This window comes from Procambarus clarkii, unplaced genomic scaffold, assembly GCF_040958095.1.
Source record: "Procambarus clarkii isolate CNS0578487 unplaced genomic scaffold, FALCON_Pclarkii_2.0 HiC_scaffold_117, whole genome shotgun sequence".
Taxonomy (NCBI): Eukaryota; Metazoa; Arthropoda; class Malacostraca; order Decapoda; family Cambaridae; genus Procambarus; species Procambarus clarkii.
Window position 1 is genome coordinate 429,717 of NW_027189150.1, and position 16,626 is coordinate 446,342.

General features: G+C 41.9%; 1 protein-coding gene across 1 annotated transcript in view; it reads right to left on the reverse strand.

The window, feature by feature from the left end:
- Nucleotides 1–5,895: 5,895 nt before the first annotated feature.
- Nucleotides 5,896–16,626, reverse strand: part of LOC123750168 (proclotting enzyme-like) — a 36,325-nt gene continuing 25,594 nt past the window's right edge. Inside the window, exon 5 of the mRNA XM_069320336.1 lies at nucleotides 5,896–6,063. Coding sequence (XP_069176437.1) covers nucleotides 5,896–6,063 — 168 coding nt within the window. The remainder of the gene's footprint in view (nucleotides 6,064–16,626) is intronic.

Below are 16,626 nucleotides of genomic sequence, written 5' to 3' on the forward strand. Positions count from 1 at the left end.
AAATGGCCAGTTTCTTTCACCCTGATGCACCTGTTACCTAGCAGTAAATAGATACCTGGAAATTAGACAGCTGATGCGGGCTGCTTCCTAAGGGTGCGTGTGTGGAAAAAAAGCTAATAGTAAGCAACAGATGATTGACTGACAGTTGAGAGGCAGGCCGAAAGAGCAGAGCTCAACCACCGCAAGCATAACTAGGTGAATACAACTAGGTGAATACGCACATACCCAGGAAGCAACCCGTTGCAGCTGTATAATACCCAGGTACCTATTTACTGGTAGATGAACAGGTGCATCAGAGTGAAAAAAAAACTGCCTGTTTGTTTCCGTCTCCACCGGGGATTGAACCCAGAACCTTAGTACTACGAATTCCGAGGCCTGTCCACTCAGCCGTCAGGCCCCTTCCTGAAGTGGCCTCAGGGAGTTGTAACAGGGGCCAGCCTTTAACCTCACTTACTGGTTAAATGCTGGTCGTTATTAAGTAAACCTACAGACCAGAGTTCTGCTGTGTAACCTTCAGTTTAACTACTCGATATCTAAAACGTTTAGTCGTTTAGATATCACGGCATGCACAGAGCTCTTGAGTTCGACCAATGAGGTGGTAGCGGTACTTGGAATCAAGGTAGAAAATATAAATCTAATTATTATTCTAATATACAAACCACCAGATGCAACAGCTGAAGAATTCACTGAGCAGATCCACAAAATAGAGAATATCCGATAACCTAGCAAATCCAGTACCTGATATTATCTTCCTTGGAGACTTCAATCATCCCAGTTTACAATAGAGAATAGTAAACAATAACATTATAGCAGGAAATCAACCTGGAAATAACCAAGCACAGGTCAGACAACTACTGAGATTCTGTGACAAATTCTCGCTCAGTCAGCAGATTACAGAACCGACTAGGAACGAGAACACGTTGGACCTCCTATTCATGAACAATGATGAGCTAATCAGAGACATTAGTCTCAGATACTACGTACTTGGGCCAAAAGCTCATTGAAGTGCAAACTAACATTAATAACGGTAGTAGGCCCAAGAGAAACAACAAGCGAGAAGGGGTATTCAATAAATTCAGTTTTAATTATAAAAGGATAGTCTGGGAGAAAATAAACAGGGAACTTACAAACATTCAATGGGAAAATGTAAAGTAAAATCCAAGGAATAGAAAAACTGACTTCTGAAACCTTTGATGTCTATCTGAAACATGTTCCTTTGAGGAAAGGCAGAAAGAGGTCCAACGTAGAAAGAGAACGCAGATGACACAAAAATCAGCATGGAAATTACCTCTGCTGAAGACATTGAAAAACTACAAGCAGATATTAATAAAGTTTTCGACTGGGCAGCAGAAAATAACATGATGTTTAACAGCGATAAATTTCAGGTAATCAGATACGGTAAAAATGAGAACCTTAGGGGCTTGGGGAATAGAAGAACTCCCAGAACCCCATCAAGCAGGTATCAAGCAGGCTTGAGGATACTGTACCTTTCGATGCTACACTGCAAACTCTGACTTCCTGCCACCACCTGCTACATCTACCCACTGAGTAATTCCCCCAATTGACGGTGAAGCAGGATACCGTCAATTAGGCATAATCCCTGAAAATGGATCCCCAGTTATCCCCAGTTACTTATTTACGTTAAGTGTGGAATTAAATCAAAGTACAAAAAGGATTATCTGAGGTATTAAATAACTGCTTGCAGGCTTGCAGAGGGTGTTAGTCCCAAGCATGGGGGCTGGAGCCCATCAACAGAATGTAAAATAATCGTTGGGGGGAAATTCTACTAAACACCATAAAATTCTAAACAAAATTTATTACTCAAAGATGAAATAAATGAAAAATTACTCAAATGAAAATAAAAAGAAACGCGCCCTATCTGAACCCTTCCTAAACTGAATATATTCCTATCTGAGGCAAATGATTTGATGGACCTAAAATCAACTGTACTAAATCAGACACAGATACCTTAAAATACCACAGCCAGACCTACATGTTCTGCCTCGGCTCCAGGAAGCAGTCCGTCTCCAGTTGCTACCCAGTCCACATTAACTTATTTTTCCACTGACCTCGGTAAGTCTGACCTTAGCTCAGTTGCCAAATTAATCTTTGAAGAAGATTACTAACTAAAATCCTGTACTCGTCACTGAAGGTGACTTATTGTTCGAAACCAATTGGGAATTATTTAGATACTTGAGCCAGGCTAATCACAATATTCAATAGCACTTTCATTTCACTAATTTACCTGAATTAACAAGCAAGCTGGTAGGTGAACAAATCCACAAGGCCCGTGACGAGGATTCGAAACCTGCGTCCGGGAGCATCCCAGACACTGCCTTAATCGACTGAGCTACGACATGGTTGAAAGAATTGTGATTTGCGTGTGTAAAGCTGGTAGGTACATATTTTCCAAGTAATGAGATACCCTATTCTTACTGAAGTCACATGCTTCTTTGATAACATGCTATGCTTATTCTTTGTTCTCAATTGTGGCTTGTTGAGCGTGAAACTGTAACGTACTGTTATGTTACGTTGTTGGGTAAATTAGATACACAATGTTTAGTGAGTTTCATATTTATTTACGTTGAGACGGAGCTTGGAGCAGAGCAGAGAGCTGAGTGTGGCTGGAGTCGCGGAGCTCTATGTGGGAGAGCGTTGTAGCTGGATGCGGTCCTAGTCTGCTGTCTGTTCTGTGTCGAAGCTGTAGCGTCTTGGAAACGATTAGAACTGCCTACGCCGATTGCTACATTCTTGACTGGAAATTGTACTGTTTGCTATTCTCAAATCGCTTGCTTATATACGGTGACTACACCTCACAGTAAGATAGGAGGGTTGAAAACCCGTTATCTGTAAATAGGGAAAGGATTATAGCTTGTGTAGTTAGTGCTAATTAGTTATGCCATTAAGATGATGAGATAATGGAGCTCATGTTGTGCAACTTTTAATAAGTGATGGATTTTGACTCCAAAGTTCTATTCTTCATCAATCTTCTGTAATGTGATGCTATTAATTTGGTATTCGTGGCATGGATTGTTATGCCCCACATGCATAGTCTAGCATTTGTCAATATTAAAAAGCATTTGCCAGCCTTCTGACCATTTGTGGAGTTCATGTAGATCTCTTTGTAAGGCTTCAATATCATAATCATTTCCCACCTTACCATAATTCTGTCTTCTGCAAATAAATTTGATGATGTGGTTTGTAATATTCTCATCTATGTCATTGATGTAAATGACAAAAAAGGTAGGTTCCAAAATGGACCCTTGTTGCACCCCCACTTACCACATTTCTCCATTCAGATTCGTATCCATTTAGCATAACCCCTTGTTTTCTTTCCTTCAAGCATTGTTTTGTCCAGTCTAATATTTTACGATTTATTCCATAAGCCTGTAATTTCCTTGCCAGTCTTTCATGTGGTACCTAACCAAAAGCTTAGTAAAATCCATGTACAGTATACTACATCCACCGGAAGGCTTTTAGTTGAGTAGCTGATTACCATTTCAAAAAATGTGAGCAAGTTTGTAAGGCAAGATCTGTTTCTAACACATCCATGTTGTATTAATTGCACAAGGTTGTTCACTGAAAGGTGGTGAATAATTCCCTCCCTGAGCTTGCAGATGTGTGATGTCAGGCTGATCAGCGGATAGTTTTTTTTGCTGAGCTCTTTCTGCCTTTTTTTTAAAATAGGGGTAACATTTCCATATTTCCAATCTAGGGGGACTACCCCTTGGTCCAGAGATTTTGTGAAAAGTAGTTTCAGCGGTAGGCATAGTTCTTCTGCCAGTTCCTTTAAGACGTTGGATTGAATTCCATCCACACCTTGGGCTTTTGAGTATTTTTAGTTTGTCAATGTTCTTTCTAATTATTTTGCATGTTATAGGTATATCCCCAAATTCATTCTCCTCCCCTCCTTCAAACATTTATGTGGGTGATGGGATGTCAACCTTTCGAGTGTGAACACTGATGTAAAATAATCATTTAGAGTGTTTGCTGCCCGTTTATCATCCATTATAGCTTTGTTAGTCTCAACTATTAAGGGTCCAACTGAGTCCTTTGTTTTGGTTTTACCTCTTATATAGGCATGGAACGATTTTGGATCTTTCTCTATGTTTCGGGCAAGCTTTTCTTTCGTAGTTTCTTTTGGCTTATGTGATTTTCTGAGTTGCCCAGTTTAGTGCATTTTTGTATAACACATAATCAGTGATATCCAACATGGATTCATATGTTCTCCAGAGGTTCCTCTTGGTTACCAATACTCGTTTTATGACCTGTGTCATCCATATAGTTAATTTTCTTGTCTTTCTATTTGAGTACGGGTTGGCAGCCTGTGCTCCAAACAAAGACCCAAAAGTGATTCTGTGCACCCACCAAACTCCATGTTTATAAATGAAAATTGGTTTACACACGACTCACAATTGATGACGTTCGAACATTTCCAGAACAAATGCTTCACTGACAATTTTTTTTCGAACCACAACACTGTAAAAGCTTCACCCACGTACTACAAATACAAAAAATCGCCAACAGAACCTAAACACCTAACCTAACCTTTGCCTATATATGCACACTATGCTAATGTTTTATAATATTAATTTTATATTTGAGAAAATTCCCGTTTTGAATAAACAGCAAATAAAAATTTATGAATGTGTCTGTTGGTCGACCGCTGGATGTAATGGACTTAAGTCGAGGACGGGTTACGGGTTGGAATGGGCAAAGTGATCGGGTTCACGAGTGACTGAACTACCACCTGGTGAGTGTCACACACCTCACTGTCATGATAGTTACCTAAAGACAACGAACTATTTTCTTATTACCTCAGGATCTCAAATTTTCTGATGAGCAATTTCTGTTTTTTCTTCTGAGTTTTGGATAGATCACTAAACCCCAAGTTTCCCTGGCCTCATAAAGAGCTGGGCCCAGATCAGCCAAGACCTGATCTGAAGATTGAATCTTAGGGGTCTGGTGCCCCTGTAGCAGTGTTTAGCTTGGGAAGCTTTTTTAAAGTATTATGAACACTAAAAATACATTAATATTTTCCAACGAGGTATGGAAGGCGGCATAAGGTGACATAAAGGTCAGGGAAATTAACTAAAGGTGACCTCATTGATACAGACAAGATATAGCAGGTAACTGAGGTTGTCATAGACAGCAAGGTAGTTAACTTTTTTATTTATTTTTAATTCTATTAACAAGCTTAGGTACACGTGAGAGTGCTGCTTACCTATTCTGTATGAGGGTTTACGTAGATTATATTAAGAGTTAAAATTCAAATTCAAATGTTTTATTCAGGTAAAAGTACTTACATAGAAGATGAGTTACAAATATAATGTAGGATTTATTGTTAGAGCAAGTACATACAGGCTATTAGTGGCTAGTACCTAAAGCCACTAATACGCACAACGTTTCGGGCAATGGAAATTTAATTAGCTAGCTCATCTGATATGCTTATCTTACAGGTAGTTTAGCCATGCATGGAATCTGGGAAAATCAATCTGTGGGTTGGTACAAGAATTCTACCAACTACGCACCAATTATTTTGATGAAAGGGAGCAGTAGAACAACAGAAGTACACTTACATGAAATTTTATTCTAGTCTACAGGTCTATATATTGTGTAGAGCACGAGAAAATCTTCCAATATTCGCGAGAGAATGAAATCATTACAAAGTTCAAAGTATCTCATGCCATCTGGTATAAAGTACTTTATTATAGGGGATTGACAAATATAGTGTTGAAGAGTGTTGTAACTCGTGTTCATAGAGCTTACACTTGGAGTGTTCACTGTTTTAAGATCCATTACCTGACGTAAGTAACGCTGATCCAGCAATTACAGTGTAACATGTTCAGTGGATATGTTATGGTGTCCGTACACACAGTTCTCAGTACAGAGAAATTATTTGAAGGCGACCTTCTTGATCCAGGCAAGGTATGGCGGGTGACGGAGATTGACATAGAGGCCAGGAAAGCCCTTCAGGCCACACTCATTGCCGCTCGACACTACTCCGGCCAAGGTGAAGCGCCCATATGGGTTACGGCTCACGATGGGTCCCCCAGAATCACCCTGTGGAAGCACAACAAACATACTTAAGTTAGCAGGGGCCTTAGGTTAGCGGGAACAGCTTATATCATCGTGTAGGAAGACATTAGGTTTAAGGTCCTGCATCACACCACAACATGCATGCTGGATACCCTTAATTGGTGTCGGAAATCCGACACACAAAATAACATAAGTTACCCATTAAAGAAATCAGAGAACGGGTATTCCATGACGTCAACAACAAGACGTATCTTTATATTAACTCTATTTCCTTTAAAAAACAGTCTAGTGTTTAAACTTAATAAAAAAAGTGTTCACTAGGACTGAATATAATTTCCAACACCAAAAGTACAGCTTGACTCTTTTACTACTGTTAAATAAAATCCTAGGTAGAACCAGGATATTATTAGGACAGAGAGGGAGGGAGCATCACTTCACCACAGAATCATAACAAATACAAAAATACAAATACGGGATTCCCGCCCGAAGGTCGGCCATCTTGGCACGCGGATTGAACGCTCCTGGATAGACTTTCTTTCCACACCATACCTGGAGCTTATCTTTGAATTCAGCTGGCTTCTTTGGGCCAGTGTGTGCTGTGACGGTGCACAGCACACACTTATATTTCTCCCACGCCAGCTGTAAGAGTGGGGACATGAAGGAAATCGCCAAGGTGGCATTACCTGTGTGTGCTGTGATCCCAAGACGGTGCAACGAACACCGTCTGACGGGGTGAGTGGGTGGATCTGACGGGGCTGAAGAAGAGTCATCTGACAGCCAAGGAGTCGATCACCTCTTCGTGGAACCCGGAGGACAAGTGGAGGGCGATGACAACCCGGATGGTGAGCTACAGGTGACCCTCGCCAGTTCTCTTGGAGTGGACCGCACTCGTCTGGGGGAGTTACAGCAGGTGGAGTTCCCAGATTTGATTCAGGAGGCCAAAGGAGGACGTGTTGGTCCCGAGAGGGCCACTCATTTTTATTGGCAGGACGGAATGCTGATGAGACAATGGAGGCCGGAGAAGAATCACTAGGTACGAGGCACCAGGTAGTGTTGCCGGCCCAGTGCAGAGCGGCAGTGCTGGATCTGTCGCACTCCGTGGACTCTGCAGGTCACTTGGGGGTGACCAAGACTTTGTGCAAGATCAGGGACCATTTCTACTGGCCGGGTATGGACGCAGACGTAAGGCGTCACTGCAAGACATGCTTACCTTGCCAGAGGGCAGGGAAGAGCCAACCCGCGATACCAAGGGCCCCGTTAGTCCCCTGTTCCTGTATTTGGGCCAGCATTTGAGCGTCTGTTGGTCGACGGGGTAGGACCGTTGCCACGGACGAAAAAAGGAAATACCTACCTGATGACCATCATGTATGTGTCGACAAGATTTCCGGAAGCTGTCCCGATGCGGCGTCTGACGTTGAAAGGTGTAGCCGGGCAGTTCCAGCGATTTTTCTCTTGGGTGGGAATGCCCAGGGAAATCCAGACGGACTATGGGAGTGTGTTCCAGTCCAAATGGTTTTGACAGACCGTGACAAATTGGGGGGTAACTCAGATTCGGTCGTCGCCCTACCGACCGCAGTCGCAAGGGGCGATCGAAAGGTTTCACTCAACCCTGAAAACTATTCTGAGAGTGTTCTGTGCCGAACAAGGAGCTGAGTGGGATGAGGCAGTGTACCTTGGGTGGTTCGCCATACGAAACGCTGGGGTAGAGTCGTTAGGTTTCTCACTGTTCCAGCTGGTATTTGGACATGAGGTACGGAGTCCTCTGTCCATGCTGAAAGAGCAATGGGCACCCGAAGTGACCATGGGAACGGTCAATGAATACGTAAGGAGCATCTCGCATTGGCGGCAGGAATACTGGTTGGAAATTAAGCTCATCAGAGGGAAGGACAACGTGGTAGCGGATGTCCTGTCCCGAGTACACTAAACCAATATGACTCTTATTTTAAGGGGAGGGGTATGTGATGGTGTTTCCCCCCCCCCCTTATATTTCTCCAACACCAGCTGTAAGAGAAATCCACTTTACCCGAACGTTCTCTACGCTCCGGGGAACAACTTGACATATGTGGGAGCATTAGGTGTTCTCGTGTTAGCGAGAAATTCGCAAAAGAAGTGTTTTGGCCAGTGGTTAGGCCCTTTAGGACGCCAAGATGGCGCCGGACACTACGATTTCCCGCCAAGACGTTGTGACGTCAGTGGCACAGGAGTTTGACACGACACGTCGAGGAGGTCGGATGTGACATCGGAGGTCCTGTCAGTCTGACAGTTTTGCCCCGCTCTGGTGGATTTTACGCATCATCCTGTAGTCTGCAATCACCCTGTGAGGTCTTCCTATATTCCATGTGTTGGACCGAAGAAGGAATTGACGAGTATTGAGCAGCAAGTGCTCGAGTGACTGGTGTGTTGCAAGAAGTGAAGTCTGAGCAGTGACGTCCGGGACGACTGTGCAGTTTCACCAGTTTAGGTGACGACGTAGCAGCTGAGCCAATCCACCGAGAGGCAGGAGAAGAACGAAAACTAGCTGGGAATCAGGACGACTGCAGCCGAAAGAAGGGACTGCAGACGTAGTTGTGAGGAGAAGTCGTCGGCCAGGAGGTCGACTCCAACCCTTCAAGAGGTTGTGGAGGAGCACGGGCCTGCAGAGGATAGAGCACGGTGAAGACGTGTTTTTTGAGGTGTTGAAGAGGTTCCTGGAGAGAGCATCAGTGTGTGTGTGTGGGGGCGTTCCCTACAACGAGTCGAGAGCCTTGACCAGGAGCTTCAATTCAACTCTCAACAGAGGGCGAGTCCGCATCATTGAGGTGGAAGTAGGTAATTCAGTTTTCCCTCCCCATTCCCCTTTAGTCAGCTATTTAGCCAGAGTATCTTCTATGTCGTGAGCTGGGCTCACCAATATCTATGTCTTAGTAAGGCACAGTTGTGCAGAGAGATGCTGTAGAGAGCTCTCACGAAATATATATGTGGTGTGTGAATGCACCTGTGATTTATCTAAGAGTTTGCTGTGTCAAGGACATTTATACTCATGTGACATTAATATTATAATTTTGTGTCAGAGAATATATATATATATATAAATGTACCATTTATTAGTATAAGGCTGTGTGCCCCGTATTGACTCATTATTGCTAATATTGATGAAGTGATCTATATATATGATGGAGTATTGAATAGTATATTCATGTGTACAGTGATTTTCTGTGTTTATGGCCATTGAAGTAATTTACTGTGTTTGGAGGCCATTATTGTGATCTACTGTGTTAATGCCATTACAGTGAGTTACTGTGTTTACAGCCATTGAAGTAATTTTACTGTGCTTATGGCCAGTACAGTGATTCATTGCATTTATCGCCATTAATAGCAATTTAATAGCTGCTAGACATTAATAGCAATTTAATAGCTGCTAGACTCTGTTATTGTGTCGTTCCAAGATATTCCTGTGGAACGTGAAGGTGAAAAGTGTATTGAAATAGTTCATGCTCTCATAAAAGACGAATTGAGTGTCACCCTAAATAAAACAGACATTATTGCTGCCTACAGAGTAGGCAAAAAGAATCCATCAGGTCTAAACCAGCGAAAAATTCGCCTCAAACTAGCTTCCCAGTCCACAAAATCGCATCTTGTCCGGACAGCTGCATCCCAACGAAAGGGAATCTACTTCAACGAGTGCTTGACTAGAAAAAGACAGCAACTCCTCCACCGCCTGCGTCAAATCCGTAAACAAAACCCAGCTGCGATTCATCAGTGCTTCGTTACAGATGGCGTGATTAAAGTGAGAAAGACCTCAGAAGGAAAAATGTTTACAATTGCTAATGAGGATAACCTCAACACTTTCCTCTCCCAATGTGGTTTGTCCCACCTTAGTATCCCTCTCGTTGAGTCAACATAATTAACCCCCCCTTGTCTCCTAGTGCGGGCTAGGTATCCAAAGTCTCTTTGTTACACTTTTTTAAAGTAAATTATAATTTAATTTATATTAGTCAGTTATTGGACTTAATTAATTGAGTGCATTAATATTTTCTGTAGTTCTTATTAATTATAGGATCATAACTAAACTATTTATAGTTAATAATCATTAGATTAAACTTGCCTATGTTTATTATTCAACTTTTTTTTTTGCTTTCATTTATTATCTAGGTTGCCTAGCCTCGCCATACTCCCTTACTCCATTGTACCCCTGGCTTTGCCTGTGTCTCAAAATGCAAATTATTACTTACAGTGTACCTGAGAGTACTTGTAAGCAATCTACCTCATTTTTCTTTCTTTTTTTTGTTCATTTTGTGTTTGTCTTATATAGTCTTGTTTATATTTTTAGTTTCCCCCTATTATATAAAAATTTTGTTTTGTAATTGCCATTCTTGTCTTGTTTCCTACAACCAGCCTTCTTATGCAAACAAGTATAGACCCAGAACTAAACCTCTTATCCACTATCTATGATAATCATCACTTTAATGCTCAAAATTGCAGATATTTTACAGCTCATGATGTAAACAAAGTATTAACACATAATCACAATATCTCTGTAATTAACTTGAATGTAAGATCACTAAGCAAACACTTCGATGATGTTAGTGCCTTGATTGAAACTACTGACAACAAATTCTCTTTTATTATACTTACTGAATCGTGGTTAAAAGAGGATACTACTCAACTCTTTAACATGCCAAACTACTCAGCAATTCACAACTGTCGACCAATTCAGAGAGGTGGTGGTACTGCTCTTTACTACCACGAAGAATTAACATGCTTAAAAGTAATTTGAACTAGAGACTACTGTGGGGAGTATATCTTCGCCAGTTTCAGAGTCAAGGGTGCTGAGTCTGTCCTGACTGTGGGAGCAGTCTATAGAATTCCTAACACTGATGTGTCCGAATTCAACTCTAATCTTAGAAATCTAATACTAGATAACAGACAGAACAAAAACCATTATTATCGCAGGGGACTTTAATATTGACCTCTGCGGGCCTGAAAACCCTACTGCTGCCAGCTTCCTCAACTGTATGAATTCCTGCTTCCTCATACCCTTAATCACTAAACCTACTAGAATCACTGATAGTACTGCCATAGCTCTTGATCACATCTAGACCAACATAACCTCTCCGCTTACTTCAGGGATAATCATCGATAGCACAACAGACCCTTACCTCACATTTCTCCTAACTAACATTAACAAACCACCTCTAGAGACAAGGGAGATAAGCTTTAGGCTGCACAATGAAACTGCCATAGGTAATTTTGTAGCTGCTGCTGCTAATGTCAACTGGGAGTCCGAATTAGGTAACATAGGGGACATCAACCTAGCAGTGTAATCTTTTCTTCATAAAACTCTCAGCCTTTATAACACCCACTGTCCTATGCTAACGAAACAAGTCACAACTAAAAGGCTAAACAATCCTTGGCTTACAAAGGGGATACTTAAATCCATTAATAAAAAACATGACCTTGAGAAGTATAGGTTAGGAATCGTCTCCAAAGAATTTTCAAAGAATTACTCATCATTGCTATCTAAAATAATTAGGAGAACCAAAATTAAATACTACGAAGAAAAATTTACCCACACAAAGGGCGACATTAAGAAAACATGGAGCACAATTTCACAAATATTGCGATCAAAGAAGATTTTAAATAACAAACCAATACTCCTGTCAAATAATGATGGTCTGCTTTCAGCCTCTGACACTGCTTTTGAGTTCAATAGGTTCTTCTCTCCCATTGGGTCATCCCTTGCAAATGATATTCCATCTTCCAGTACAAATATTCAGGACTATCTTACAGGTAACTATCTACAGTCTCTGTACCTGATGCCTACTAATGCCACTGATGTTACTGACATAATCCTTTCCCTTAAAACCAAGTCTAGTGCCCTTGAGGAGATACCAACTCTTATTTACAAAAAAGCCTCCAGATTTTTAGCTCCTGCCATTGCATTGCTCTTCAACAAGTCACTTGAACTCCAAACCTTTCCAGATATTCTAAAAAGAAAAGCGAGAGTAACCCCTGTCCACAAATGTGGTGATCCCACTGATGTTAACAACTTCAGACCTATATCAATCCTGCCTAACTTGTCTAAAATATTTGAAAAACTTATCTACAAGCAGCTTTACTCTTATCTAGCAAAACACAATATACTTAGCTCTTGTCAATATGGCTTCAGACCCTAAAAAAGCACTAACGATGCACTTATTTGTATGATTAACTTGATACATGCAGCTCTTGATAAAAATGAGTTCCCTATTGGGTTATCTGCGGACCTGCGTCAGGCTTTTGACACTGTCAACCACTAAAACCTTCTTCTTAAATTACAACACTATGGAGTCAGAGGTCACTCCCTGCAGTACCTAAAGTCTTACCTTACTGACAGGCTCCAATATGTTTCTGTGAATAATTCAATTTCTCCCACCCTACCCATCAACATTGGTGTTCCCCAGGGGAGTATACTTGGCCCTCTCCTCTTTTTCATCTACATTAATGACCTCCCAAATGCCTCCCAACATCTCAAAACCAATTCTATATGCTGATGAAACGACCTTCATTTACTCCAGTCCTGACCCCCTTGCTCTAAATGTCACAGTGAATACTGAGCTAAATAAAGTCCATCACTGGCTAACTGCCAACAAACTCACCCTCAATATTGACAAAACTTTCTATATTTTGTTGGAATCCTCAAATCAAATAAATCTCAGGATTAACAATACCCAAATTTGTAACAAAGTAGATGGCAAATTTCATCAAATCAAATAAAAAAATAAAAAAAAAGTTTCAAAAACTGTTGGCATTCTTTCTAAGATCAGATATTATGTACCTCGCCCTGCCCTGGTGACAATCTATTACTCTCTCATCTATCCTTATCTCAACTATGGTATTTGTGCTTTGGGTTCTACTACCAAAAACATTTACGTCCTCTAATTACTCAACACAAAGCTGCTGTTTGGACAATATCTAACTCTGGCCCCAGACATCACTCGGTACCTCCTACTCAAATCTCTGAATATGTTAGATATTAAGTCACTGCACATCATCTCATGTGTATTTTATATATATATAAAACGCTGAACTGTAATGTCAGTCCTGACCTTAAAAGCTTCCTAGAAGGTTGTAACAGATCCCATGAGCACCACACCAGAAACAAATACCCATTTGATATTCCAAGAGTACGACTTAGTCAAACTAGAAATGCTTTACAAATCATGGACCTTGAATGTGGAATGACCTTCCCAATTATGTTAAAGACTGTACCTCTCCCAACCAGTTTAAGATAAAAACTAAGTACCACCTAATTAACTCAATGTAACCTACCTCACCCCTAAATGTCAACCCATGTTTACGATTTTAAACAATGCTGTTTGTTGACCAAATTGTATTTTTGCTTTTTTTTCTGCCATGTCCCCCCCCCCCTTTTTACATTTTTTTCAGATTTTTTCTCAACGCAATTTATACTTTTATCTAAGTTAGTATTAAGCTTTAGTCTTAGTGTTTTTCCTGCCCGAAACGCTTTGCGTAATAGTGGCTTTAGGCATTGTATGTACTAGATCTATCTATAAATCCATCAACTTTTGTATTTCACCTTGTATGTACTTTACCTGAATAAATATTTGTATTTTGTACCCAGGGGCTCACAGCACCAGAGGAGGCTCAGGCCTCCCTAATGAATGCTTCCCCGAGCGGGGTCGCCATGGACATTGACAGCAAGTCCCAGAGAGGAAAACGTTTGCTGATGCTGCCCCAGAGCGAGATGCTAAGAGGATGTCTTCGCCTTCATAATACCTCAGTCTTGTGGTACCCCATTCCTCGTTTGTGGTTGTCCTAATCCAGTCAGAATCAAGTCAGTGCGTGTTTGCAAATCCTCGTACCTTAGATGCAGCAATTGAGGCTTCGGTATTGTGGCCACATTGCCTGCCTGAGACCATACGTACCCTGGGTAGGGTGCAGCACTGAAGCAACACATCAGAAAGGAGGCTCTATTACACATCCGTGTATCCGACACTATTAAGATGGGGGACTGGCCTGTTATGTGACGACATATATTGTCGCAGGAGGAGTCTCGAGCCCGGTATGGGAAGATTGGCCCAATTGACCAGAGAGTTGATGTGGATGACATCCAGGCCGCTCTGCAGGTATTAGGGGGTGCATCAGCGGGATTATTGGAAGTTACCAGGATTCGCGGAGCAGCAGGGCCGACATCCATGGTCCATTAAAAATTCGATGGGCACCTCCCTGACCGGGTGGCACTACACGGGAGCTCATATCAGGTCCAGCCCTACAACTTCCCAATGTTAAGATGTTACGCTTGTCATCTATTGGGCCACAGTCGCCTCACCTGCCGTAATGCAGCACGCTGTGCAAACCTCGGCAAAACAGGCCATACAGACAGAGATAACGGTGGGTGCTCTGCTGCACCTAGCTGCTTTTTATGCCATGGGCATCACAAAGTTACTTCTAAGAGTTGCCCTGTATATCTTGAGGCCCTCCAGTTGGACATCGATCATAAAACAGCAGGGACCCCTCGATATGAGCTGTTCCAGAGGTTGCGCGCCCTCAATCAGCCTATCGCTTCTTCTCACCTTCAGGTTTCCCCTGTTCGGGCCTCTTCACAAGTAGAAACTAGCAGACGCTCTTGCCTGTCCCAGTCACATGCCTCAAAACGTCCAGGTTGCTAATCGAATTTCCCTCCTGGGTAGCCTTGACATGGACGAAAACTCATCCACATATACAGACATGGACACTAAGACTCGGCCAGAGCCTGGCACTCGTCACCCTCCTGCCTCTCTCCAAAGAAGCCAACACCGGCGTCGACACTCCCATTGATCAGGAAGAACTGCTCCAACAGATAGCCCTAATGATCCTCTGATCCCGCAGGCATTTTCCCAGGGGATTGTGACACCGGTGGAACATGAGGCCTAGAGTGAAGCGCCCTCCAGTCGCAGGCATCGTCAAGAGAGTTCGCGAGCCGATCACCGCTTCCGTTAGGCAGAGAGAAGCATTGATCAACATCCTCTGGACTGGCTGTTATTGATACCACACATTTTACTTACTTTGTATGAGGGTTTTATGTTTTTTTCTAGTGGTTTCCCTTTTGGAGACGTCTGTGCACAGGTGGTCAGAAAGTTAGCTGTTGTATTTCAGGGATAATGGCGCCTCATCCTGAGAATACTGTGGGGTTTTGGAATGCCCAGGAGGATACAGTGGAGCACCTTCTTCACTGCCCTCGATTTCATAGCGCTCGCGTCAGACTACAGTGTCGTTCATAGGCTGAATATTCCCCGCTTCACAATTCCCGTTCTCCTTGACGGGGCAGGTGCGAGAGACGAAGACGTCCGCCATGACATCCTTCGCCATACCTTCCGCTTCAACCGTCATGTCCGAGGCCTGAAGAGACTGTAAAAAATGTAAGCTGAGGAGAGTGCAGGGTCTATGGCCTGAAGAGACTTTAGGGACCCCATCCCTCCACTATTTCCCATTATCGGGCGGCCGGGGCGCATCCGATCCCACGATCGTCGTCGCCCCTAAATCAACACAACGACCACAAAATACAAATACAAATATTTATTCAGGTAAAGTACATACATACAAGTTGAGATACAAAATGTTGATGGATTTATAGATAGCGCTAGTACATACAATGCCTAAAGCCATTATTACGCAAAGCGTTTCGGGCAGCAGAGAAAATAACATGAGATGTTGGAGAATTGTGATACGAGCCTCCCATGACAGACATTTTACTCTGTCCTGGAGCTACCACAGCAGTTCTACCACCGAGCAGAACACCTGAGTATCCAACTGCCTTATACTTTTATTATAAATGTGTACACTTAAGTAATATTAGTTAGGTAGCCGGTTATGAGTGAGCTTTAAAGCTCAACCAAGTACGTACTCAACATTATACTTCTCTCTTATTCATGTCATACCTTTGCCTTAATATGTTGGTGTGCTTTTACTAATGTTAAACATCCCAAACAGGTAATTTTGAGGGAAGTTACTGCAGCAGACAGTTGGCTCCCAACATAATTATAGAAATTTCTCTCTGCTTTACATCAAGCCTTGCATGCCTCCAGATAGCAAACATCACGTGGCACTCTGAGGCATAGGGCCACACCCCAATCTGATGCTACCATTACACAGCCTTAGTATGCAGAAACTACAGTAGCAGCTAAGGCTCCCCTTTTGTGTTTATACTGTAGATAGATTAACTATAAGTATAATTTCAGTTGATTAGACCACCATATGTGGTATGATTTACAATTTATATTAAAGACTATGTAAACAATTTGGGGTTTATGAAGGATCCACCTCAAAGTGGTTTAAGCTACAAATTGTCCCGCCCATCTGTGTGTGATAAATTCTAGCAGCTGAATCAGAATATACAGTTCATTAAATAAGAACTAACTAAGAAAGAACTAAGAACTAACTCAGAAAGAACTAAGAACTAACTCAGAAGAAAAATAATATAATATCAGTCAACTAAAAAATAGTCAAATAATAATAATATAATATTAAATTCAATTAGAAAAATAAATTAAAGTAAATATCTGAATAAAAATTAGAATAAAAGAATTAAAGCCTTTTTAGGATTTTCCCACAATTGTCATTGGAAAA